This window comes from Globicephala melas, chromosome 16, assembly GCF_963455315.2.
Source record: "Globicephala melas chromosome 16, mGloMel1.2, whole genome shotgun sequence".
Taxonomy (NCBI): Eukaryota; Metazoa; Chordata; class Mammalia; order Artiodactyla; family Delphinidae; genus Globicephala; species Globicephala melas.
In genome coordinates, this window is record NC_083329.1 from 17,508,151 (window position 1) to 17,534,914 (window position 26,764).

At 46.4% G+C, this 26,764-nt stretch overlaps 1 protein-coding gene across 1 annotated transcript in view; it reads left to right on the forward strand.

The window, feature by feature from the left end:
• LOC115844963 (guanylate cyclase 2G-like) overlaps positions 1–26,764 on the forward strand; it is a 51,095-nt gene that overhangs the window by 23,709 nt on the left and 622 nt on the right. Inside the window, 20 exon segments of the mRNA XM_060286767.2 lie at positions 275–410; positions 1,498–1,693; positions 1,805–1,919; positions 2,307–2,470; positions 4,758–4,895; positions 5,476–5,508; positions 5,510–5,560; positions 6,198–6,302; positions 7,054–7,125; positions 11,502–11,670; positions 13,268–13,462; positions 18,198–18,257; positions 18,260–18,379; positions 18,581–18,593; positions 20,202–20,342; positions 21,246–21,438; positions 23,198–23,372; positions 24,534–24,632; positions 25,919–25,986; positions 25,989–26,018. Of these exon segments, the coding sequence (XP_060142750.2) occupies positions 275–410; positions 1,498–1,693; positions 1,805–1,919; positions 2,307–2,470; positions 4,758–4,895; positions 5,476–5,508; positions 5,510–5,560; positions 6,198–6,302; positions 7,054–7,125; positions 11,502–11,670; positions 13,268–13,462; positions 18,198–18,257; positions 18,260–18,379; positions 18,581–18,593; positions 20,202–20,342; positions 21,246–21,438; positions 23,198–23,372; positions 24,534–24,632; positions 25,919–25,986; positions 25,989–26,018 (2,273 nt within the window).

The following is a 26,764-nucleotide window of genomic DNA, read 5'->3' on the forward strand; positions in this document are numbered from 1 at the left end:
TTTTTTTTAATGCTGGATGGTCCTCCCCAGCGTAGGCCTAACAGAACCAAGTGGCCCTTGAGCCCCACCAGGGTACCACCTCTGAACTATCTTCTTTTTTTCCCACTCTCCTTCTTGACTGCCTCTTAGATTCCCCGAAAGGGCAAAAGACTCCTGGGTGGCTTTCAGCAACTGCTGGGGAGGGCATTCCTCTGATATGACTCGGCAGGCTGGCATTTTGAGCTCCAAGCTCCTCTATGTTCCCTTTACTGTGTGCAAGTGCCTCTCTTTCCAGGAATTACTAGCCCCGTGTTTGTGGACTCCCGAGGAGAAAGACGCATGGATTACTGGGTCTATGCCCTACAGAAATCCTCAGATGGGTCCCTCTTTCTTCCTTTTCTTCATTATGACAGCTATCAGGAAGTCATCAGGTATGGCAGGGCCTTTCCCTAGCTTAGCTCATGCTACAGGAAGAGGCCTGGGAGGAGAGGAAGGGCCGGTCGTTCTGCTAGAAGGCCAGCTGGGGATCCAGCTCCTATAATCAAGTTGTCTGCTGCTCTCTGAACTCATAAAGATCGACTTTGGGCCTTCGACGTGGTCTTGCCCTTGACTGTGGGTGTGGCTCAGCCACTTCAGGTTCCACTTATAACACGGCATCCCTACCTGCACCTCCATGTGGGCCTGGGCCTCCTCATATGCTGCAGCTGGGCAGGTCCCACAGCCCCAGTGTCTCAGGGAGAGGCCCTGGCCCTGGGCGATGATGGAGCACAGCGCCTCCTACAGGGTCAGGTTCACAGTCAGTGAAACCAACTCATGCAGACAGCCAGGGGGACACCAGGACCTGGATGCTGTCCTGGGCTCACAGTATCCAGAAATCCCTTGGGAAAAAAAAAATCTCTGTTTCTGTTCTCTCAGCTATAAACCAATGAGCAACTACATGAGAACATAAAACTTAATTCAATTTCTACTTGCCCCCCCCGACATCACCCACAATTCAGATTTGACTTGACACTTTTCTCTCCCCTACTCTTATGGAATTTTAATGTCCCCGAATGGGTTGGCCCAAGAAATAAAACAACCATGGCCAGCTAGTTCTCTGTATTGTAGGAACAGGCATTCTCCAGGCAGGGGTGACATTTTGGTCCGTAAAGTGTCAAGATGCTGTATAACAAGATTTGTCTGTATCAAACACGGGAGAAAACTACAGTAACGTTGGAGAAGCGACACTTCATCTTTTAAATCAGAAGTGACATGGTTTAAAACAAAAGATCGAGTCAGTTGTTCTACCGAGCAAAAAGATATTGCTCTCTCATGAATTATATTACCTGTAGGCTAGGTTTGAAGAATCTTGGTGAGGTGGGAAAACCGGATGGGTCAGCAGCTGTTTGAATGAAACAACCAAGGCCTGCTTTTTGCAAATGGCATGTGTGTTTCAGTTGCCCCTGCTATGCCTGAGGTAGAGACGAGTTGAATAAATCAAGTTGGCACTGACCTTTCATTGTCTTCTTTTTTTTTAAGACCCATGGGGAATTTCTCCACGGTTCCCTTCCCGAAGACAGACGTGGCTGTGGATTTGCCAATGAGCTCTGTGAAACTGAGCCTGCTTTTGCAGATCAGTGTGGCCACCTGGAGAAGGCAGCAGGAAAGGACTCTACAACAGGGCTTCTCAGCAGTGGCAACAGCATCGATGTTTAGGACGAGATCATCTTTCTGTGTAAGGGGCTGTCCTGTGCCTTGTAGCAGGCCTAGCATCGTCCCTAGCCTCCACCCCACCCACTAGATGCCAGCAGCACCCTTTAGCTCTAACAGCCCCAAACGTCTCCAGACATTGCCAGATATCCCCTGGAGAGGCAACGTCATGGCCTCCCCTGTTGAGAACCTCTGCCCTGGGGAAACCTGGCTCCTGAGATCTGAGTCTCAGGAATTCCATTTCTATGGAGGTAGAGTCTGGACAAGGGAGTGTTCCCTGGTGGTTAGGAGCTCAGGCCTGGAATGAGGTGGATCACAACTGAGAACAAGTGTAAGGAGAGCACACAGTAAATGTTGAATGAAAGGTGGTGATGGTCTTAGAAGTCATCCTTTTTTTCTCTACAAGGGACGTTTCTATATAAGGAGGAGGTGAGTGCAGTTGCCGTGGGAACCAGAGGGGTGTGGGAAGACCACGCACTTGGGGCCCAATAGGATTCCTGGAAAAGACAGGCCTGAGTGGACGCCTTGTGCCCTAACCTGGACCCGTGCCGGGGCGGCTTTTGAGCCATCTGTTTGGCAGGGCCGGGATGTGCTCACTTGTGCTCTTAGGTGGGCCTGAGTAACGATATGCCCTCCAGGTGTGACTGCTGTGATTTTCACCGTAACCCTCCTGATTACCAACCTGGGAGCTGTCATCATAGGTCTGATTTTAAGGACACAGAGGGAAAAACTGCAGAGGCAAAATAAAGGTCTTTGGTGGCAAATCAATTATGATGACATCACCATTCTGTCCCAGAACAAGGTGAGGCCACGCCTGGCCCAGACATCCACCTTCCTGCTCACTGCTGGTGATGCGTGGAAGGGACCTGATCTAGGAGCTTGTGGGGGCGGAGGCTGACTCATTTATAAAGTGAGCTCTTAATGGAGAGTCTTAGGCCCTGAGTTCCGGTTCTGGAACTACCACTTTTTGGCTGGGAACATAATTTCCCAGCCTCAGTTTCTGAATACTTAAAAACGATCAGATGGCTTCTGAAGTTCCCCTCAGCCCTGGTCCCTGGTGGGTAGAAGAACCCATACATCCTGTTCAAATATTAACGCTGTCTCCTGGGGAGCACTTAGTTATTTTCAAAACCGCATTAACTCCTTTAAACTACTGATAACTAAGACAATATAATTCATTTGCTCAACACACACGTGTTGCCTGTCTACTGCAGGCCAAGCAGAGTGCAAGGCACGCCACGGATGGATGCCTTCCGACGGAAGTAAGTGCTCTGGGAGGTGTCTACAAGCTGAGGCAGAAACCCCGCAGGTAGAGGGATTGAATGTCACAGCATCATGAAGGCTTCAGAGAAGAGGTGCCATCTGGGGAGAGTGGGTTCGCTAGTGGTGACCAGGAGAGAAGTAACGCAGGGTGTGCTGAGGGCTTCTCAGGGCTGTGAAGCTGGGCACACATTTAATAAAAATGACATTATTTGATAAGTATATAACAGTTACATAATCCCAGAAAATATAGCCATGACTATTTTTATGCATATCTTAAGCTTGAAGTCTCTTTTCTTTCTTTCCTTTTTTGTTTTGCTTTTGTTGTTGGTATAATCTTTGCAAGCATATATTGATTATTCTGGAATACTCACTGCCTTCCCAGAAAGGTTAGTGAGAATTGTTCTTTAGAGTAGAAAGATAGACTCAAGTTTCTATACTTTAATAAGAGCTCTTTGTTCCTGGGAGGGGGTGTGGAGGGAGGGGGTGAATTTTGCTTTCATCTCAAGTGATTAAAAACCCACAACTGGGGCTTCCCTGGTGGCGCAGTGGTTGAGAGTCCGCCTGCTGATGCAGGGGACACGGGTTCATGCCCCGGTCCAGGAAGATCCCACATGCCGCGGAGCGGCTGGGCCTGTGAGCCATGGCCGCTGAGCCTGCGCGTCCAGAGCCTGTGCTCCGCAGCGGGAGAGGCCACAACAGTGAGAGGCCCCCGTAACGCAAAAAAAAAAAAAAAACAACCCACAACTGAAATAAATTTTACGTCAAAGATCAAGAATTTTAGAATTTCATATAGTGCTTGTTCAGGAATCCACGTTACTCATGATATCCAGAGAATAACAAGATATGCAGATCAACCACTGAATCAGAATTTATGTTTTTGAACAAATGTGTGAATCTTAAATATCTCAAAGCGAAAGAAAAGTGTTCTAGAATGTTGTTGCTTGTTAGAAAGCACTCAAGTTAGACCAAGGTATACAGGTTTGTTCTAAAGACATTTAGGTTCATTATAAAAGTAAGGAAAGCATGATGGGTCAACAATCAAACATTCTTCTCACGTTACATGTATTTTGTTCCCGTTATATTGGCTTTATTTTCAAAATTGTAGTTTATAGTATGTTTCCTTTTATTGGTATCTTTGCATATACTATTCACTGAATAAGTGAATTACGACTTTCAAGAAAAAAAGGTGACTTGGCAGGTACCAAGTCAAGGAGGCTTCAACATGCTATGACCAGGAGACTGGGGTTCGTTTGTAAATTATTTTTCAAGTGTTCCAGGGGATTCTGGGGCTCACTGGTCTGGCCTTGGGTGAATGATGGAATGCGGTAGAGGTGGTGGGGAGGAATTCTGAGCCTCTTCTCTTCAACTACAGCAGCTCTGCTTTGAGCTACTGTTTTCTACATTAGGCTTCCGAGTAAGACTCTTCTAGAAAAACAGGGCTCCTCTGTTTAAAATATATTCTCTAGGTGCTGGGGAGGCACTGGGAGTGTTACACAGAGCGTTCACCTCCTTAGATGCTCATTGAGGAAAATGACTGTGTCATCAGGTCACACATCTAGTTAAGGGCCAAAGCCAGCACTTGAATTTGGGCAGCCTGACCCCAGAGTCTTAACCACGACATTGTGATGTTGGCACAGACACGAGAGTGGTGCGGGTAGCAGTTCAGCACTCACACTTCGGGTGAGAGAAATCAGGGTTTGAGTCCTGACTCTCATTTACTAACTGCTATTAACCTTGGCGCTAATTTTCCTCATCTATAAAAGGCATAGTCTCATCAGTACTTGGTCATCCTACTGAGAGCACCTGAATCGTGTCCTGTTTCGCAGCCATCCCAGAGAGGCACACCTGTGTCGAGAGGGAACAGCAGTAACTCATCTAGTGTGATGATTTCTGGGGACTTAAGCTCCTTTGTTGAGAACCAGCAGGGCAGAGAGCTATTTTATGCCCCAGTAGGGCTTTACCGGGTAATTCTGAGGGCAGAGTGGCTGTATGCAGATGTTCAAATTCTGGCTGTACTACCTACAGATGTGTGACCTTGAACTAGTTCCCTAACCTCAGGGATTCCATCTGGAAATGGGCTAATCACCCCCCTGCCCCCCCACCCCTCCTTGCAGGGCTGTGCTGCCTGTTAAATAAGGTCTGCTGTGTTGAGCAGCTAGCTCGGCTCCTGGACACAGCACGGGGCTACCCGAGGGCTGATCTGAGCAGGGAGGAGCTCGATGATCCCTTCTGTAGGTGGGTTTCTTGCCAGTCTTCCTGCCCCCCTTCCTAGCTCTTTCTGAGTGTAGCTTTTTCTGAATCAGCCTGGGTTAAGAACATTCCGCTTTGGGAGATCAGCTCGGTGCTTTGTGACCACCTGGAGGGGTGGGATAGTGAGGGTGGGAGGGAGGGAGACGCAAGAGGGAAGAGATATGGGAACATATGTATATGTATAACCGATTCACTTTGTTGTAAAGCAGAAACTAACACACCATTGTAAAGCAATTATACTCCAATAAAGATGAAAAAAAAAAAAAGAACATTCCGCTTTGTCTCCGGATCCAGGGAAACCATGTGGCCATCTGTGATGCTGGTAACCCAAGCGCGAGCCCGGGTCAGGAAGCCGTCTGTGCTGCAGGAAATCCGGCTGGTGAGGCCCCCAGCCCTGGGAGGAGGCAAAGCCTTGCTGCCCTCTGCCTTGCCTCTGCCAGCTCCCTGTTCCCACCTGGGGTGCGGGTGGCCTTCACCCCAAAGGACAATGGTGGGAAGCTGCTTCCCTTAACTTGGCCCATGACCCCCACCCGCCAAGAGCCCAGACTTTAGACCTCAGACGCTTATGGCTGACCCAGGCACCTGCATCCTGGGAGCTCTCCTAGCCTGTTTTTGCCTTTAATTCTTCCTGGCCTTAATTCTGCCTCTTCATTCTTTGTGTCTGTATCTGTCTCTCTCGAAGCTGGTCCTTGCAGGGGAGTCAGGCTCATGGGGTCCACTTCCTCAGTTAATCCCCGTGACTTTGGGGGACTTTGATCATGCCTCTCGTTTATGTGCTGGAGACAGACTGCCTGGATTTACCTCCCAGCTCTGCCACTACTAAGTTGTATGATCTGTAACACATTAATTTATCTTTTGAGCATCAGTTTCCTCATCTGTAAAATGGGAGCAGTCATAGTTCTTATCTCACAGGGTCTTTGTGAAAAATTGCTGAAAGTGTGTAAAGCACACAACATTGTCCCTAGGGCAGAAGACACATTATAATCATAAGCTATTATTACTATTATCATTTTCAGATGTATGAATTAAGGCATGAAAACTTTGTTCCCTTCTTTGGTATTTGCGCAGAATCACCCAACATCTGCATTGTCACCCAATATTGCAAAAGAGGAAGTCTTAAGGTAAGTAAAATAGTAAATCTTTTTTTTTTTTTTTTTTGCGGTACGCGGGCCTCTCACTGTTGTGGCCTCTCCCGTTGCGGATCACAGGCTCCAGACGCGCAGGCTCAGCAGCCATGGCTCACCGGCCCAGCCGCTTTGCGGCATGTGGGATCTTCCCAGACCAGGGCACGAACCCGTGTCCCCTGCATCGGCAGGCGGACTCTCAACCACTGCGCCACCAGGGAAGCCCGGTAAATCTTACCTCAGGTTTGATTAGCAGCAGCTAATAAAGAAGCTTATAAGTGCTTTTGCCTCTTCATCCAAGAACAGCTCCTCTCTGGTTTAATTTCAAGACCTGAATTATCTTGCTGGGCTGCCTGCAGGGGAAGAAATTAGCAGCGCAGTTGCCAAGTGTCTGGTTTCTTTGTTCTGGGAAATTGTCTGAGCTTGGTTTCATCTCCTACGATGTCATATCTACATCTGAAGTTTGTTCCTGGGCCCATCTTTCCCGTGGTATGTGACCACCAGCTTTATGTCAGGAACAAGGAAGTGTCTGTAAAACTCAAGACTGCGTAACTTTCTCAATATTGAGTCAGGTTATGGTTTCTTCCAAGGAGAGTTCCGGTTACTAGATTTAGAGCCCTCTGCCTCAGGTTGTATCATTTCTACTCAACAGCATCCAAAGCATTAGCATCAAATCCACTGAACCCGCGAAGATCACTGTGCTTCTGGTTGAGTCACTGGTGATGTTCCAAGTAATTGTGTTTTCTAGGATGTTTTGAGAAACTCAGGCAATGAAATTGATTAGATATTCAAGCTCTCATTTGCATATGACAGAGTCAACGCGAGTATCACATAAACCCGTGTAAAGAGCAAATGCTATTAGTGTTTTTGAGGGGACCAAGATAATGACCTGGGAATGGGTCCTGGTGGGGAAGTCACTCACTCTGACACATGGCAGCAGGACAAGGCTGGTTGTCATCTGTCAATCAACAGTCCGTCCATCAATCAACATTCCCATCCATCAACTGACAGACTCCTATGGGCAAGACCCTGCCTGGGTGCTGCGAGGGATACATGGGTGAAATGTAAACTCTGCCCTCCTAGGTTTTAGGGCCAGTGACTCCTTGAATGACTGTGGTAAGTTACTTCCCCTCTAATGGTAACCGCAGATGCGGTGAGCTTAGAAGAGCAGCTGGATTTTAGCCCAGGCTGAGGAGAGCATCCTCAGAATGCTAGTCCGTACTGATATGGCCCACCCGACTCATTTCCCACGTGTGAAACAGGGATAATAATAGAGCTACCTTATATTTTGTTGTGAGAATAAAGTAAATTAATATACACAAAGTGCTAGAAAGTATCTGAGCCGAAATAAGTACCAAATATATTTTAGCTATTATTGTTGTTGTTATTATTACTCAGCCTCCACTTAGGTTTAATGGACGTCGAAGGAGTTTTCTTCCTCAAGAATTTGATTGCTCTTTGTGTGTAAGGAGCTGAGTCTTAATGGCCCTGTTAAGCTTTGACTTCCCAGGCCTTAGTGGGAAGCCAGTGTATTGTTACCAGGAGACGTAAACAAACAGAAACTTCTCTGTGACTGGTTTCTGACGACAGCCCTGGGCCACCACTCATTATTTCAGTAAAACTTTATTGAGTGTCTGTTAAGGGTTTGTCATACTCTGGGTACTTTCATATGAAGAGAAGGACTTGTTTCCATCTTTGAATGGCTTAAAGTTAAGCTAGAGAAAAAAAAAAAAAAAGTCATGAAGTGTACATAAGAAATTATTTAAGTGGCGGTGGAATGGTTATAAAATAGGAGGATGTGATTGGCATCCTCTCCTCCTCTGGGCTCCTCTCTCTTTCCCCTCACCCACTTTCCCTCCCTTCCCACCAAGCCCAGGGAAGTGCTCTAGTCTCTGGTGATCTGTCTCCCACCCAGTCAAAACAGTTGGCATCATTTATATTGGATGTAAAGAGAAAGCTAGTAAGTTCTCACCATGGTGTGAATGACTAGTAGATTTAGGCTTTTCAGTGGAGGCATTTTGCTTTCAAGAAGAATTGACTCCATATATATGTGTTAGCAAATACCGTATGCTAAAACATATATATATATAATCTAAAAAAAAAAAAAAAGAATCGGTTCTGAAGAACCTAGGGGCAGAAATAAAGATGCAGATGTAGAGAATGGACTTGAGGACATGGGGAGGGGGAAGGGTAAGCTGGGACGAAGTGAGAGTGGCATGGACATAAATACACTACCAAATATAAAATAGCTAGTGGGAAGCAGCTGCATAGCACAGGGAGATCAGCTCGGTGCTTTGTGACCACCTAGAGGGGTGGGATAGGGAGAGTGGGAGGGAGATGCAAGAGGGAGGAGATATGGGGATATATGTATATGTATAGCTGACTCACTTTGTTATACAGCAGAAACTAACACACCATTGTAAAGCAATTATACTCGAATAAAGAAAAAAAAAAGAATTGACTCGAAGGATTCTCTGGAGAAATGCTGGGGAGGGTGCGAATGACACTTTGAAGGGGAAAATCTCCCTGGTGGTCATCAGCTATTCTAGGTCACTGAATCTATCCTCCACTCCATGCCAGGACAGAGGACAGCTTGACACCTTGCTTTGGTAGGCTCGCTATCTCCTGAAATGGAGTGTACACGTTATGGGATCCTGTAAGGAAGCTGCAATGCCAACCTTCGCTGAAAGGGGACCAAGAGTAACAGAAGAGGGCTTCCCTGGTGGCGCAGTGGTTGAGAATCTGCCTGCTAACGCAGGGGACATGGGTTCGAGCCCTGGTCTGGGAAGATCCCACATGCCGCGGAGCGGCTGGGCCCGTGAGCCATGGCCGCTGAGCCTGCGAGTCCGGAGCCTGTGCTCTGCAACGAGAGAGACCACAACAGTGAGAGGCCCGTGTACCGCAAAAAAAACCCCAAAACAAACAAACAAACAAAGAGATGTGTGTCATCTCTTGCAGAGGACTACATTCCTAGGATTCCAAGCATCCTGAAACATGTTATTTTTGTCCCAAGGGAAGGAGCTCCGCTAATATACCTGGATGTCAGGGGTGGTCAGCAGCAACCGGAATGTAGAACGTCTCATGCCAAGGGTGAGCCTGGCACTAGCAAGGGCAGGGACAGTCGTGTGTGTCAGGGAGACTCCTGTGGAATGGAAAGGTCTCCGTGAGGTCAGAGAGAACTCTGGCTTGGACACAGGTCTCCCCAGATTTCAAGACCAGACCTCTCAGCCTGTTGGAACCTCGCTGGAAACATTCCAGAGGGAGCCCCACCCAGGCCCTTCCTGTCTGATTAAGTGAGTTGTGTTTCCAAAATGTGATTCAACTTTATTACCTCAAAAAACAAATACGCAGATTGATAAAGGAACACGGCCTCCTGATTCTTTAGGGGGTGAGGTGGGCATGGTGTACCCACTGTCCTGAATGTTTCCTTATTGCTTTCTGTATTAGCCTGTATTTCTAATGCAATATTAGCTCAGGGTTCTTGCTAAAGCTGACAATGATTCAGCCTGTCGTCACTGCTGGAGGAAGAGGTGAGTCCCAGAGCTGGTGCCCAGGAGGCCTCTGGGTGCAATAGTCCGTTCAGGGGCCCTCCTCACATTCCTTCTTGTTGGGTACCGAGGGCCGATGACTTCTCGTAACCACACCGTGTGACTCAGCTGGACTTGTGGTTCATTTAACCTGGCAGTGGTGCCAGAAGAATAGGTATGCTTCTACCTACCCTCTTCCTCCCCCACCTTCCTCTTACAGTCACCCAGGGCACCAGAAACAGTAAAACTAGTGGTTTAGAAGTGGCTGGGCTTCAAAGGCGACTGGACCTGGGTTTGTCTCCCAGCTCTGTCCCCACTCCCTGGGAGCAGTTTAAAACCCTGAGTTCCTTCATTGTGAGAGATCCCCATCCCCCGCCCTCATCTCCTTGCTAAGTAAGAATCATCACTGCCTTGAGGACGGAGCTCCCTCAGCCGGCCTTCAGATTAAGCCCTCTTCCTCCATTCTGATCACTCACCTCCGCACGCAGGCTTGGTTTGTGTGGGAGGTAATCTGCAGCTAGTATAGGTTCTTATATCTGGGCCCTAGCATTGATATATTCTTTTTAAGCTCCCCAGGTGATTTTAACGTGCAGCCAGGGCTGGGAACAATTGACAAGGACAGGTGTTCTCAGACTAATAAGCACACGCATCTCCTGGGGATCGGGTTAAAATGCACAGACTGATCCAGTAGGTCTGGGCAGCGCCTGAGATTCTGTATTTCTGCCAAGCTCCCAGGTGCTGCTGCTGCTGCTGTTCCTTGGGACATGACTTTCAAGTAGCAGGCGTCTAAGGCAGACCCATTTCACGGATGGTGAAATCGAGGCCCCCAGGTGATTTGTTTGAAGAGACTGACTGGTGAAGTCTAGACTTGAACACGTCTTCTGACTCTAGAGTTTGTTCTGTCCTCTTTATAAATAACAGTGCTTCACTACTGTACACAAATAATTGACGTAACCTCTTAAGAACACAGTGAATGACATGAGAATTTTTCAGCGTTCCTCATTTCATTGCCTCTCCCTGTGAAGTGCTCAAACACTTAAGTGCATGTAATAAATATAATATTCTATTATTATAGAACCATTCTATGTAGATAGTAATGGAATATAATCCTCAATATGTAAGTAATAAAATAATATTTTAATTGCATAGTGTTGTTTCTAGATTGTTGATATCCTTTATTATATTCATACAAATTTTTCATTATGATTTGTAGCCGTCTTTACTCTGTGTCAGGCACCATGTCTGGTGGTTCGCAGGTATCATTACATTTAATCTCCACAGCCACCCCGAGGGGGATTATCGTCATCTCCATTTTGACAAGAAGGGTGAGGCTTACAGGGAAAAGTAACTTGCCCTCTACTGTGTGGTAGAGCTGGGATTTGAACCCAGGAGTCTGACCACGAGGCTACATTTATTTTAAGCTGGCCTTGCATTTGTGGCTCCACATGGAGGGGCCAGAAATAGTTTTCTCCTTTTTGGGTGTTCCTGCCCAGGGTGACCCCCTGGGCGAGGGGCTGTGTTAATGGCTCTTGAACAAATGAACGTGAAGATGGGCATGTCTCCCGCCATGGGTCTGTCTGTTTCTGTCCATCTGCCGCAGTGTCTCTGTTTCTTCCAGCAGCGTCCGCTGGCACCTGCTCTGATTCATTTGCTCATTTCCACCCTTCAGGGCTTGCTGTTCCTCCACAGGAGCCCACTGGGATCCCTTGGCAACCTGAAGCCTTCCAGCTGCCTGGTGGACAGACGGATGCAGGTGAAGCTGTCAGGATTTGGGCTGAGGGAACTCAAATATGGCCGGACATACAGAAGATACAACGAGAGAACGACGGACCGCTCGGGTAACCGTTGGCAGGTCTTGCATCTTGCACCCACTAGCTGTCAGGAGAGGGGTAAAGGGCTCCTTATCCCACCTCTGCTTTCTGAGGCTCACGTGCACGGGTACCTGCAGGTGGGCCTCCCTCTGGGGCTGACGGTATGTGGTTATTCCAGCCACCCAAGGAGATGAGGAAAAAATAACGCCCACGAGTGGCACGAGTCCATGGTGGGGTGTCTGAGTTAGGAGACTAGTTCCCACCCTGGCTTAGCTGGGTGACCTGAAGTGAGTCACTGCCCTTCTCTTCAGTCCTCTGTGTCTCCTCGCGTCTTCATCCTGTGCTCTCAGCGGAGAAGGCGCGACCTGCCAGGCACCTTACAGATGATGAGCTCAGTAGTTCTCCAACCTCTCCGCGCTCCGGTATCACTTGAGAAGCTTTAAAAAATAGGCAAGGGGCTGGGTCCCACCCCATGCCAACTGAATCAGAATTTATGAAGAAGGGGTCTGGGCATCTGTATTTTATTTATTTGTTTGTTTGTTTGTTTACTTATTTATTTGGCTACACTGGGTGTTAGTTGCAGCATGCGGACTCTCAGTTGAGGCATGCATGTGGGATCTAGTTGCGGTGTGCATGCGGGATCTAGTTCCCTGACCAGGGATCGAACCCGGGCCCCCTGCATTGGGAGCATGGAGTCTTAGCCACTGGACCACGAGGGAAGTCCTCGTATTGTTTTCTAAAAGCCTCTCAAGTGATTCTGATGGGCATCTCAAGATCAGACCCACCGCCCGGAGTCCAACCCTCCTTTACACGTGTGCGAATTGAGACTCTACGACTCTTCCTACTTGTCCAAGTTACTGAACACTCCTGAGTCTCACCTTGCACTGTCCTGGGCCCTGATGAGCCCAGTGCCCTCCACCTTGACTGCCTGTCTCTGAAGCAGCAGACTCCCAGCAGCTTCGCTGTGTGTACATGGGGAGGTTTCTATAATATGGGGGCAGGATGGTATCTTGCAGAGAAAGGCAAAAGGGGGAAATTTTGAAAACCTGCTAGCAGCCACTTCTATCTTCCCATCCCCCAATATATTTTCTTTTCATGATTATAACCTATAATGATATAAACCTATAAACCTCACTGCCAAAGAAATGTAGATTTATAAAATATACAGAATACATACATCTGTAGAGACAGAATGCAGATTGGTGGTCGGCAGGACATGGGAGGTGGGGGAAATGGGGATAAACTGCTTAACGGGCTCAAGGTTTTACTTTGGGGTGTTAGAAATGTTTTGGAACTAGGTAGAGGTGGTGGTTGTACAACATTGCCGGTGTACTAAAGGCCACTGGATTGTTCGCTTTCAAGTGGTTAGTTTTATGTTCTATGAATTGTTAAATCATTTTTTTACTGTAGGCAATATAGAAAGGGAAAAGGAAAAGGAAAGCCACCTGCGGTTGCACCGTTGTGAGTTAACTGCTGTTAACATGTTAGGGCAGGATCATCCTGATTATTTCCTCCCTATTCACACACACGGACCCCCAAGTGTGTGAATATGGAGAAAGTCTAGAACCATCAGGGCTGACTTCTCAGGGGCTGGATGCTTTCACTGCTCCTGTGCTTCCCTGAGAAAAAAGGAGCGGCTTTTCCAGTTCCACCCGGCAGCTGACATCCTCGGCTTCGCAGAGCTCTGCTGGACGGCTCCCAGAGGTGCCCCTTTCAGGCACCCTGAAGGGAGACGTTTACAGCTTTGCCATCCTGATGAGGGAGCTGATCCACCACCAGGACCACGAACATTTTGATGATCTAAACCTGGCACCAGAGGGTAAAGCTGGGAGAGACTCCTTGGCCGGCTTTGGTCATTCGGGCTAGCTTTTAAGTGCTTGTTTTTATTGTTTTGTTAAATGTTTATTAATTTAGAATCTATTCCATTCTTTTATTTTTAACATTCATATTTTTTAAATAATTAGAAGACAAATTGCAGTTTAGTTACCAAAAAAAAAAAAAAAAATCAAGAAACTCAGAACTATATAATTTATTCAAGAATAGCAGCCCGAACAGTTCTGTTAGAAAATGAGTCAGATTGTGTCACTTCTCTACTCAAAATCCTCGCTTGACTTCCCATTTTGGGAGTGAAAACTAAGTCCTTACAATAGCCTGGAAGATCACTGGAGGCCTCTGATGGGGCCTCTATGACTTATATTAGTGTCCTAGGGCTGCCGTAACAAACAACCCCAAGCCTGCTGGCTTGAAACAACAGAAATTTATTCTCTCACAGTTCTAGAGGCTAGAAGTTCAAAATCAAGGTTCAGCAGGTCTGAGCTCCCTCTAGAAGCTCTAGGGAAGATCCATTCTTTGCCTCTTCCAAGGTGGCTGCCCCAGCGTCCCTGGGTTTGTGGCCATGTAGGTCTATGTAGAACCATCTTCACATTGCTGCCTTCTCTGTATAGATCTCTTCTGTATGTCTCCCATGAGGACACTTGTCCTTCGATTAGGACCCACCCAGATAACCCAAGAAGATCTCATGCTGTGGCCTCTCTCTGGGTATCTCTTACCTCATATTCGTATATGCAAATTTGCCTCATTCTTTCTTAAGGACTACAAAATTTGTCATTGTAAGGCTATGTCATATATTATCTATTGATAGACATTTTGACCGTTTTCCATTTTTTGCTGTTCCAAATTGCTGCGCTGAGCAGTCTTGTATCTTTGTGGGCATGTGTGAATGTTTCTTCAGGATAGATTTCTGTTCATGAAATTGAAGAGGTAAATGTATTTGATTCACTTTTTTTTTTTTTTTTTTTTTGCGATACTCGGGCCTCTCACTGTTGTGGCCCCTCCTGTTGCGGAGCACAGGCTCCGGACACGCAGGCCCAGCGGCCATGGCTCACCGGCCCAGTGGCTCCGCGGCATGTGGGATCTTCCCGGACCGGGGCACGAACCCGTGTCCCCTGCATTGGCAGGCGGACTCTCAACCACTGCGCCACCAGGGAAGCCCAAGGTAAATGTATTTTAAACATATTTAAAATTTTTGATAAATGGTGTCCAATTTTCTACTTACAAAGGATATATTCAGGTTTGTTTTTTTTTTTGTTTTTTTGGCCAGGTTGTCTCTTAACACATTCCATGAGGGAATTAAGGGCAAAAGCAATGGGAGGTGAAGCAAAATTTGATCAAAATTGATAAGAAAATGTATAGCAGGTGGAACCCCCTGGCACTTTTAATTTCCGCTTTGGCTGCACATTGGAATTTCCTGGGAAACTTTAAAAACTGCTGAGGCCTGGATCTTAGACTCAGAGAATCTGATGTCACTCGTTTGGGGTATGGCCCGGGCGTCCGGGTTTTTAAAGTTCCCCAGGTGATTCTAACATGCAGTTCAGGTGGGGAACCACTATCTTGGAGAGAGGATAGGGAAGTGTGTGTGTGTGTGTGTGTGTGTGTGTGTGTGTGTTTCTATGTAAACCCAGCCCGCTCTTCTCTCTTGATTTTTTTCCCGTCATTTCTTTTTTATTGCCTTGCCTACCATTTCTAGCCCATCCCCAGGGACCTATCCCAACTCTCATCTTTAGAGCATCATGCATTCCCTGGAGACTTTTTCAAGTCAGGAGGCTTTCTGAGTGTGCTAGTTGCTTTGAAAGCAGATTCTGATTCTAATCTGTGGGTAAATGAAGCAGACGTGAGACTCATCCTAAAAGGTTAATCTCAGATCCAGGGGCATCTGAATTTGGAACCCAGCAGCTAGACACATCTTCCCTCCACTGAACCCAGGCAGGAGCCCACCTACACTTGCTAAGCTCAGCTGCCATGTGATGGTGCCAACGGGGGGTGGGGGTGGGTGGGGAAGGTATGGGAACGCTGTGAACAATCTGTATATTTCCCCCTCATTGTAGTCCTCTGCTCATCAGGGTAAATGAGAGCTGGTCACAGGGGACGATAGATACACAGGACCACAACCAGGAAAAGTACGACGTGCACCTAATTTATGGAGAAACACACCCTTCCATTAACTTCCCATACACCCCTGCCAACAATCCTGGTACTGGAAACAGTACGGATTCTCTGCGCACACTAGACCAATGGTTCTCAAATGTTTTAATGGGCATCAGAATCACCTGGAGGCCTTGTTCAAACAGAATTGCTGGGTCCCATCCTCAGGGTTCCTGACTCAGTAGGTCTGGGGTCAGACCTGAGAATCTGCTTTTCTATCAAGATCCCAGGTGATGTTGAAGATCCAGTCTGCGGAGCACTGGCCTAGTGTGGCCCCTCGACCAGTAGGAGCAGATCATCTGGGAACCTGTTAGAAAATCACGTTTCAGGCCTTACTGCAGACCTTCTGAACTGGAAACTGGGGGTAGAAGTGGGGTGAGGCGTGGGCCCAGGGTCTGTGTCTAATTAGCTCCCCAGGTGATTCTGATGCCCACTAATGTTTGAGACTTGATTTCCCCTCTTCCTATACTGTCCCGGTAAGAAAGAGGTCACGATGTGAAATCTTCACCTAAGGACGGGGGTGTTTGCTCCACCACCTTGAATGGAGAAATATCTACATAAATTGTTTGGAATTTATTTCTACAGGTTTGTCTATTCTCTCCCATTTATTTATCCATTCAATTTCCTATTATATTTCATTTATGATATTTATATATAATTTATTATATAGTAACTTTATATTTTGAGTTATAATCTAATACTTCTTTATTTATTTTGTGGCTCAAAGTGTTTCATCTTTGACCATTTAATTCCGGTTGGCTTCTGTGTACTTTGACATACACCCATGGCAGTGTTTTGTTTTGTGCCTCCTTAGTTTCTGGTGGTATAAGATGCTTTAGCTTCATCTTGTATTTTCCCTGCTCCAATACTAGAATCAGCTGCTTCTCTCTCTCTCTTTTTTTTTTCCCCGGTACGCGGGCCTCTCACTGTTGTGGCCTCTCCCGTTGCGGAACACAGGCTCCGGACGCGCAGGCTCAGCGGCCATGGCTCACGGGCCCAGCCGCTCCGCGGCATGTGGGATCTTCCCGGACCGGGGCACGAACCCGTGTCCCCTGCATCGGCAGGCGGACTCTCAACCACTGCGCCACCAGGGAAGCCCCTCAGCTGCTTCTCTTAAGAAGCCCTGGCTCCTGTATTGGAGAATGAACACCTGGACACTAGATGTGCTTGTTGCTGCTGGGATGCTGTTGCTTCTAGCCCCTCTCATGGACAGAGCAAGATAACATGTGGGTATATACTAACCCCTATGTATACACACATTCCTATCTCTATCTACCCATCTGTATCTGTATTAAGCTAAACATGGGTCCATAGTGACATCTCCAATGTCGTTATCACATGTTTCATTTACTTTGGTCTCTGCCCATCACTGATCCATAACCTCCCTTTCCAACAGCGAGAATCCTGGCTCCCACCATCTGCCATCCACTTACTTATTTGTTCAATCCCAGTATTTGCGTACAGTCGTTTCAGAGTTCTTCATCTGTACCTCCCTGAGAGGCGATTCTACCAACTGGAGTAGAGTGGTTTTGAGTAGCTCCTTTTGACTTTAGCCTCACCGTCTCTAGTTGTTTCAGAAGTTACTTACGTCGGCACTTTACCCCCATCCCCTTCAATGAGATTAGGTCACACATTTGTAAAACAGATTCTTTTGTCACAGTCTGCATTCTGTCTTGCAGTTGTCCAATCTCCCAGCTGATATTTTTTTTAATTTGCATCCTTTAAGGTTCACTCTTTGTGCTGTAAAGTCCTATGGCTTTTGGCAAATGTGTGGTGTCATTGATCCACCAATGCAATATCGTGCAGAATAATTTTATGACCCTAAAAAATCCCCTGTGCTTCCCCTGATCAACTTCTTCTCCTCCCCAAACTCCTGGCAGCCTCTGAGCTATTTTCTGCCTCCATAATTTGCCTTTTCTAGAATATCATATAAACAGAATCAGTCTGTAGCCTTTTCAGACTGGCTTCTTATACTTAGTAATACATTTAAGATTCATTCATTTTGTTACACCACAGTGTTTTTTTTTTACCAAAACACAAATACATTCTTCTCAAAATATTATTTCCTCTACAAAACCTGGTTAAGCAGAATGTTTAACATATGTCAGTAGAAGCCAATGAGGAAGTGAAAGAAAGTAGGTTTACAAAGTGGGACACAGAGGTGGGACATAGTAGTTAACATTTATTGTTTGTTAAAATAACTTTTATGTAACATTTTATATGGAATGCAAATTGGGTAAAGCACACTTTGCGGATTTCTAATACCAAATGCTTATACGCTCCTGAAAGCACGTGGAGATATGCTTCATTTCAAGAAAAGTTCTATTAGAAAAAAACTTTATCAAAAAAAAGATTAATTAGGGTGTGCTTATATGTTTTACATTAGAGTCCCCATTTTCCAGGAGGATTCCTAATATTTCTTGTAAAATATTCAGATTTCTCTGAAATTCTGATCTGTTCAGTTTACTTAAAAACTCAATTTACAAATTTAAAAACATGTCTGTTTAAAGTGAAGTGTCCAAAATGGCACAAAGCTCAGACATTTAGCTACTGAAACCCCAGATGGATTTCAGAAATCAGCAGCCAAATCAAGGAGCCCAGGGCGTCAGCGCCGCTTCGACCTTCCCTGTCAGAGAGAAGGGAAATGAAAAGATGGTGGTCATGGTGAAGGCATGTTGGGGTGAATCTCCAGAGAAAAGGCCCACTTTCCCTTCCATCAGGAAAACGTTATGGGGGCTTCCCTGGTGGCGCAGTGGTTGGGGTCCGCCTGCCCAGGCAGGGGACACGGGTTCTTCCCCCGGTCCGGGAAGATCCCACATGCCGCGGAGCGGCTGGGCCCGTGAGTCATGGCCGCTGGGCCTGCGCATCCGAAGCCTGTGCTCCGCAACGGGAGAGGCCACGGCAGTGAGAGGCCCGCGTACCAAAAACAAAAAAAGAAAGAAAATGTTATGGAAAGCCAGTCCCGGAGGGTGAGTTAGATGTGCAGCAGACGTTTTCTCCTAATTATTTAATCATTAGAATTTTAAAACTATATGACTATGATTGCTTCTGTGTGCCTCTCTCCCTCCCTTCCTTCCCTTCTTTCCTCCCTCCCTCCCTCCCTCCCTTCCTTCCTTCCTTCCTTGCTTCCCTTTCTTCTTTCATCATATCCTCACTCAGTGCCTACCATACACAAAGCACTGTGCTACATGCTGGTTGAAGTCGAGTGGTAAAAATTCTTCCTTTAGTTCATAAATGATACAAAAATGGATCAGACATTAGCGCTTTCGTTGCCCTCCTTTGTCCATTCCAGATACCACTTATCAATCAAGGCTCTTGTTCCCAAGGAATTTTGACATGGCCTCAGAATCTTTTTCAAACCAACATTCCAGGGGTTATGACTAATCCACTGGGATTGGACTGTGGGAAAAAAATTATTCACAGACCTTTGAGTAGGTTATTGATTTAAATTATTCATTCCTCTTGAACAATTTTCTGAGTAGTAGCTTCACATCAGGATAAATGGTGTCATCTTTTGACCCATTGAATGTAAGAAGGCACAGCCATTTAGAAGTAGCTTGAGTTGATAGAAGGCCCGGGCTGGGAGTCAGGCATCTCCTCTTAATTTGTCCATTTCACTATACATTCTTAACACAACAGCCCTGTATTCTGCATTTTCCACATCAAAATAGTTTTAAATAGTAGGTCTCAGGTCAGTCAATACTTTTTACTTAGAAAATAGGGTCCCCAATGTTAAGGAAAGTCCATTTCCTATGTGAGCCTCAGTCACCTCATCTAAAAGATGAGAAACTTAAATGATTTCTTTGAAGACTCTTCTAAAACAAGAGCCTGGGCTTCCCTGGTGGCGCAGTGGTTGAGAGTCCGCCTGCCGATGCAGGGGACACGGGTTCGTGCCCCGGTCCGGGAGGATCCCACATGCCGCGGAGCGGCTGGGCCCGTGAGCCATGGCCGCTGAGCCTGCGCGTCCGGAGCCTGTGCTCCGCAACGGGAGAGGCCACAGCAGTGAGAGGCCCGCGTACCGCAAAAAAAAAAAAAAAAAAAAAAAGAGTAAAACAAGAGCCTATAGGATCTAGAAATGCCCCTTACATCTGTCGTTTGAAAAGAAAACATCTGGTGTTGCCGTCTGAAAAGAAAAGAATGACCCATCTTGAAATCTACATTTCTGCGTGACCATGACGATTGACATGGAGCATGTCGGGAAGTGGGGGTGGTGGGGAGGGCAGTGAAGGTTACTGTTTGTTGAGTGCCCACTGGGTACCAGACACAGCCTTAGTACTCATTATCTGCCTGAATCTACAGAATGACCCTGGGAGGTATGTATTACTATCCTCATTTCCCAGATGAAGAAACTGAGGCTCAGAGGGTGCCCCTCAAGCTCACAGGACTGGTAAAGGACAGGCTCTGTCCTGCCAGGCGGCCTTTTGGCCATTGTCATTTCACTGCTGTCCATCGGCAACCCTTAAGTAGGAAACCTTAAGGGCGAGACATGTTGTCTTGGAATGTATACTTGGAAGTTGTTCTCCACTGTGGCCCTAAAGTTCTTGGAAAAAGACTTAAATCTCTGGGTTCTTTTAAAGCGGCGTGAATGTACTGAACAGTATGGTGAGCAAGCTGAGAGTGTACCCCAATCACCTGGAGGAGGGGGTGGAAGAGAGGACCAACTAGCTGATGGCCGAGAAGAGGAAAGTGGATCAACTGCTGTGTACAATGCTGCCCAGGTATTCCACAAAGTAGCAGGGGCCTTGACAAACTAGGAAGCAACACCATCGCTATTTAAGGAGACCTCACATGGAGAGACTCTTTCCTGTGTTCTTATTCTAAGAGAATGTTAGTCTCTTCTAAAATGCGTCAAGCATTCTGTGTGTAATTTGGTACACCTTGTAAAGGGAGATAGAGGCAAGGCCCTGGAATCCACAGGAATTAGAGAACGCAGGTCTGTAAAAGATGGAATATAGGGGATGCAGCAAGAGGAAGCGACCACTAGATGGCGCTCTAGTTTCAGGAGTCCAATTAATTACTACCCTCAGCATATTCAGATTTTACGTCTGCCCAAATGCTTTGCACAGTACAATAGGCACCAATAACTTCAGATTCAAAACTTGCTTATTTTTGGCTCTGTTATCACCTGTGCACTCTCTAAACACTTAGAAGAGCATCTGCTGTTAAAATTCCAGCACCCTTCTTATGTGTCTTGACAAAGAAATGGGGTTGGTGATTTGAATGTGTCAGTGTGAGATTGATTGATAGAAGCAGAAATGTTAATTTGTGGATCGATGAATGTTTACATTTGCTTCCACATCTGCAGACTGAGTCGTTAAAATCAAATTCTATGGCCAATTGGGGCAAATGAAATTCCCTCAGGGAGAAAATCTTTTTGAAAAGGGATTTATGTGAACTGCTTCTCACCCCTCCCTGAATTTATACCCACCAATTCAAATATCTCTTTAGAGAAAATGCAGGCAGAGAAATGGGTGTCAAAAGAATCCCTCTAGATGATGGATTTTTGTGACCCCAAAATCTAACCCACCGAAGAAAAAGATCTACCAGGGAGACTTTGTAGGGGTCTATAGGAGACAAGATGAATGATACTGTTCAAAAATGATCCTATTCTCTGGTTTCAGCTTCATTGGAGAACAGCTCATAGCTGGAAGAGCCGTGGAACCAGAGCATTTTCAGTCCATGACAATCTTTTTCTCTGACATTGTCGGATTCACGAAACTCTGTTCTCTCAGCTCCCCGCTGCAACTTGTGCAGCTCCTTAAGGACCTGTACAGTTTATTTGATCACATCATTAAAACTTATGATGTGTATAAGGTGGGACACCTGGTTCCTGGGTTGTGGAGACACACATGACCCTTGTAGGCTGTCTCCGGGCATGAGTGAGGATTAATCCAGCCCTAGACCTCAGCCAGGAGGAAGGTTCTATTTCAGGCTGGCAGTCTATCTCAATTCATGGCAGAAACTCAATATTTGATTCCTGTTTGTTTTCTTGGAAAAGGGCTTGATTCATCACAGATGTAGGTGCTTGTCAAGAATCATCAGTTGTTCCCTCTGTTTCCTTCCATTATTTTATCTCACAGTAAACACATTTCTAAAACAGGCATTGACCTTCTTCTGGCTAATTCCTCCAGTTCCCTCCTGAATATATTTTTTCCACATTCAGAGAGGCTCACATTTACTCTCCTTTAAAGACTGTCTTTGGATCTGTCGTGAGTCTCACTTCTGTTACTGTGCCCTTAGCAATTCAGGTGAAGATAGACCCCCAAGCTTAGACTATCAGACTCACGGCTAAAGGTCAGACAGCAACCACCCGCCTAGTGCTACACTGGGGATGTATGAACAGGATCACCTAGAGTGAAAAATGAATCTTGCAGGGGAGGAGAGCAACATAATAATTTGGCTTCATTCACTGGTGGTGATGATGAGGCCACTTTGTATGCTTTCTGGCTGTTCAGATGGGGCCAGATCATGACTCCAAGGTGCCCATGTTCACACGCACCTGGTGGGCAGCCACTAGTTTACCAGCTCTGACCATGATTGCAGGGCTCTGCCTGTGGTCCTGGAATCAGGAAGACTTGGGACAGTGCAATCATGTTCCCTGGCAACACATCCTCAATGGTTATCCCCTCAAATTCCCCAAAATGTTGCCTCTGGTCAAGAGCAGAAGGAAAGATGGTACAGGTAATCACAAAGAGCAGATCACATTCACCCAACAAAAATGGAAGCTGCTCTGCTTAGACGAGCCTCCTCTGGGATTTCCTCTTACTGTTTTCTTCTTAGCTACGTTTTGCATGAACTAATGCTAAAATCAGTTTCTATTGCTAAGGGATGTGCCCATGGTGGGGAGAGGTAGCCTAGAAGCAGTTAGACTTGTGTACTTGCTGGCTTTGGGTCATTTTAGGGTCACCAGGAAGCAGACGTGGTCTTATTGCCTGGCTAAGGCCTGAAATTCCACATTTTCCACATCATCTTTGGATTCTGCTGAAAAGCAAACGTATCTGGAAGGGGCTGTAACTTTATGCTTACACTTGTCATTTATTCTCTGTGGTGAATGAAGGATCTGAAAGATGATTTTATTAGGAGGATTGGGGAAAAAGAGGACAGATCAGGCAGGTACATACATTTATACGTATTTTGTGTAATATAAGCGTATGTGTAATTGGATCTAAGAGCCCTTGTGTGGAGTGAAGACAGTTCAGCTTGGATAAGATGGATTGCACTCGATGGACCCGTGTGATCCTTCAAGATCTACCCCATCAGTATATTGCTGCCTGTCTGACTGGTTTTGAACTAGGGTTGGGGAAATATAATCACCAGCACTCTCAGATTTCAGAGAAGAAAGCAGAGACTGTGGGGAAGAGGGTGAGGGAAGGAAGGCTTTGTAGGAGCCAGAACAAGAGTAGGAACTCGAGGAAATGCTGGGACTTGGATGGAATGAAGGTCAGCGAGTATGACCCTTCAAAGGCTGTGGCCTCAAACAGGATCAGTAATGAGGGGCCTTGTCTCTGACCCCACCATCACCCCCAGCCTCCCTCACGATGAACACAAGGCCACTTTCTTGCTTTATTTTCAGGTTGAAACCATTGGAGATGCATACATGGTGGCTAGTGGACTTCCCAGCCGGAATGGTACCCAACACGTGGACGAGATTGCCACGACGTCCTTGCACTTCCTCAGTGCCACCATCCGCTTCCCGATTGGGCACATGCCTGAGGAGAAGGTTAAGCTCTGGACTGGCCTCCACACCGGTAGACAGCACTAAGGGCAGGTGGCCTTGTGGTCCAGACACAGCAGCAGGTAGTTCTAAATTCACATCCTAGGTCTGAGGCTTAATTTAGGAACCCTGAGAGCAAATGGTAGCATCTTCAGGGGAAAGAAAAGATTGAATTCTCTTTGCATGTGTATTTCTAGTTAGTCAGATTGCTTGGTAACAAGGACAAACAAAGACTCCAAGGCGTTGAACCCAAATTAGGAGGAGCCCCCGAACCAGGACATTTATTTGGGCTGCTTTCCCTCCATGCCTCTGCATCAAATGCCCTTTGATATGTTCTGTTTTTGTCAAACTCATGGGCTTGTGACTTGTGCAGAAGTGACCTGTACTTGGTTTAATGCCATTCTGTTACCATCTTGAAATGCTTGATAATTTTTGAGTGGAAGATCCCTTATTGTCATTTGAGACCGGGCCCTGCAAACGATGTAGCCAGACCTGCTCTTACTTACCCTCCACAGCTTAACTAAAATAAAACCTGACTCCTAACCAGGATGAATTACTCCCGTGTTTGTGCCACTGATGCTTTGTTTCCATCTCCAGTGCATGAATAACACTGTCATTAATTTCTGTCTTAGTCAGTTTGGTTGTTATAACAAACTACCATAGACTGGGTGGCTTAAACAGCCCACATTTATGACAGTTCTGGGGGCTGGAAAGCCTAAGGTCAGGATTCTACCATGGGGGATTCTGGGGAAGCCCTCTTCCCAGCTTGCAGAGGGCTGCCCTCTGGCTTCGTCCTCATGGTGCAGGAAGAGAGAGAGCTCTCGTGTCTCTTTCTCTTCTTATAAGGGCACTGGTCCCATCATAAGAGCCTTCCCTCTCACGACCTCCTCTAAACCTAATTACCACCTAAAGGCCCCACCTCCTCATCACATTGAGGTTAGAGCTTCAGCATGTGCATTGGGGTGGGACACACAAACATTCAATCCAGAACAGTTGATTATGTTGCTTTCCACCAATAGTCTGTGGGTTCTGTAGTTTGCCTCATTGTAAACCCTGAGGTCTATTTCCAGGCTTTGCCCCCAGAGGCTACTTCACGAATATTTATTGACCTGCTTTTGTTGACCTGATTTGCACTGTGGAGTCCCACACTTGGGAAATGCAGACTGATCATGCGCCTCCGTCCTTCCCTTTGCAGGTCCCATGGTGGCTGGCGTGGTAGGAATCACCAGGCCCAGATACTGTCTGTTTGGAGACTCTGTGAACATGGCCTCCAGAATGGAAAGTAGCAGTTTGCGTGGGTATCGTTTACAGCACTTTGCAAACACACGATCGCTGTCCCTCCCGTCCCCTATCTTTAACCAGAGAGTATTTTTAGAAGACCCATTTGCATTTTGTCTACTCTTTTCCATCTGGAGGATAAGATCATTATCCAATTCAGACAACACTGGTCACAAGCTTTGAAGATGGGTTTTTGCACTGTGTTCTCAATGGAGCCGTGTAAACACACATGACATCTCCTTCCAAGACTTTCCAACCTAAACAGTCAGGTACGCATATAGTAAGATCATTTAAATAAGGAGCAGCAGTTGGCAGACTTTTTCTAAACAGGGCCAGACAGTAAATATTTTAGGCTTTGGGGGCTATAGTCTCTGCTGCAACTATGTAACTGCTGTTGTTGTGTGAAAGCAGCAATTTGCAACATGTAAAAATATTGGGTGTGTTTATGTTCCAATAAAACTTTATTTTGCAAACACAGGTGGTGGGCAGGATTTGGCTTGTAGGTAGTAATGTGCCAATCCTGCTGTATAGTTTTGGCGATGCCAAAGAAATCTATGGCCAGGAACTCCTGGGGACATCAAATTCTTTTGCATTACAATAATTTTATTGTATTGATTATTACTAGACACATATATGCCATTTATCAGCTGAGACATTTATCAGCTGGAAAAAATAATTACTCAGTGATTTAAGTTTTGGAAAGTTTAGGTTAACATTCTTTTGAATTTGTAAATCTTCCACAGTATATAAAAACACACAAGAAATCTTTTCCCCTCTGATTACTTTGTTGTCTAAGTTAATCAACTGAGTCTCAAATCCAGATATAAACGTCTCTCTTAGCTTGTAAGTAAAGAGTTCAAGGACAAAATATGAAATTGGAAATGCTCATGTAGACTCCACACCTGACTTTAGCTGCAGTTCTGGTTACAAAGGACATTTTCAGTGGTACATCCCAGCTCTGGTACTGTCCCAGGGAGCCTGAGGACCCCAGCTGCCCTCATCCATCAGGAACACCAACTTGCATATGGACTCCATTTCGTCTTCTGTTTCTAAACCGAATGTGTTAAAGCTTGAGCAACACCCAGCAGCATCTGAGCAATGCCTGGATGGTTGGTGATACCAGTCCACGTGTCCTAGACGTGAGAGAGGTTGTCTGTGATTTGTTTAGTGAGAGGTGCTAAGCAGTCCAAGAACTTGAGCCATGTGTGTAGTGTTCCCTCCCCACAGCAGCCCTTGCCCCGCTGACATCCATATGAAATTCACAACCAAGGTGATGACTAGGCTAAAACTGGTTTCTGGCAGCTCTCCGGATTCAGGTCTCTCAGAGTACTGCAGGCGCCCTGCTGGCGTTGGGAGGGTGTGATTTGCAGAAGAGAAAAAGAGAGGCACCATTCCAGTCAAGGTAAGACTGGACGAAATGCGTGCCCACCCCCCACCCCATTTCGGTCCCTGAAGGAGATATTGAGGAACTTGACGGGATGAGTGAATCTCCATGCCGTGCTTCGTGGAGACCACTAAGGTCCATGTGGAGGCTCTCATGACTGTGAGGTTATCTTCCTCCAAAGGGGACTGTACAATTCCCTTAAGTGGTCAAACATGGAATCTGTGACTTTGGCGCCAACCTAGACCAACCTCTTGTGTGATGCCTCCTTTCTCTTTGCTACACTGGTCTCCTGGCTTCTGCTTGAACACCCCAGTCTAGTCTCCCACAAAAGCAACAGCAAATATAAGCCCAGGAATTATAATGTCCACATTCTTCTATTTCCCTTCTCCTGAGTCTAAAGTGCCCAGGTGGAGGGGATGGAAGCCCATGGGTTTGGGGGTACTTGGACCTCATCTGTACACATTTAAATATCTCTTCCCTTTCTCTCTGCCTTCCTTTCCATCCTGGCTTCCTGTCCATCACTGAAATGTACCATGATACCTTCTCATCTTTCTGATAAGCATTGCCCTTTCTGGGGGTGGTGGTACTCCTCTTGAGATGTTCTCAGGAGCATCTTGGAGATGCTCACAGTGGGAGTGGGGAGCGGTTACTATGACATTGGGAGTTTGAGTGGGTGTCAGGGTCCAGGGAAAGAAGTGAAAGGGAGGAGGTACCTTCAATTCCACAGTTTGCTAAGTCTGGCTCTGGCATGATGTATTTCATCA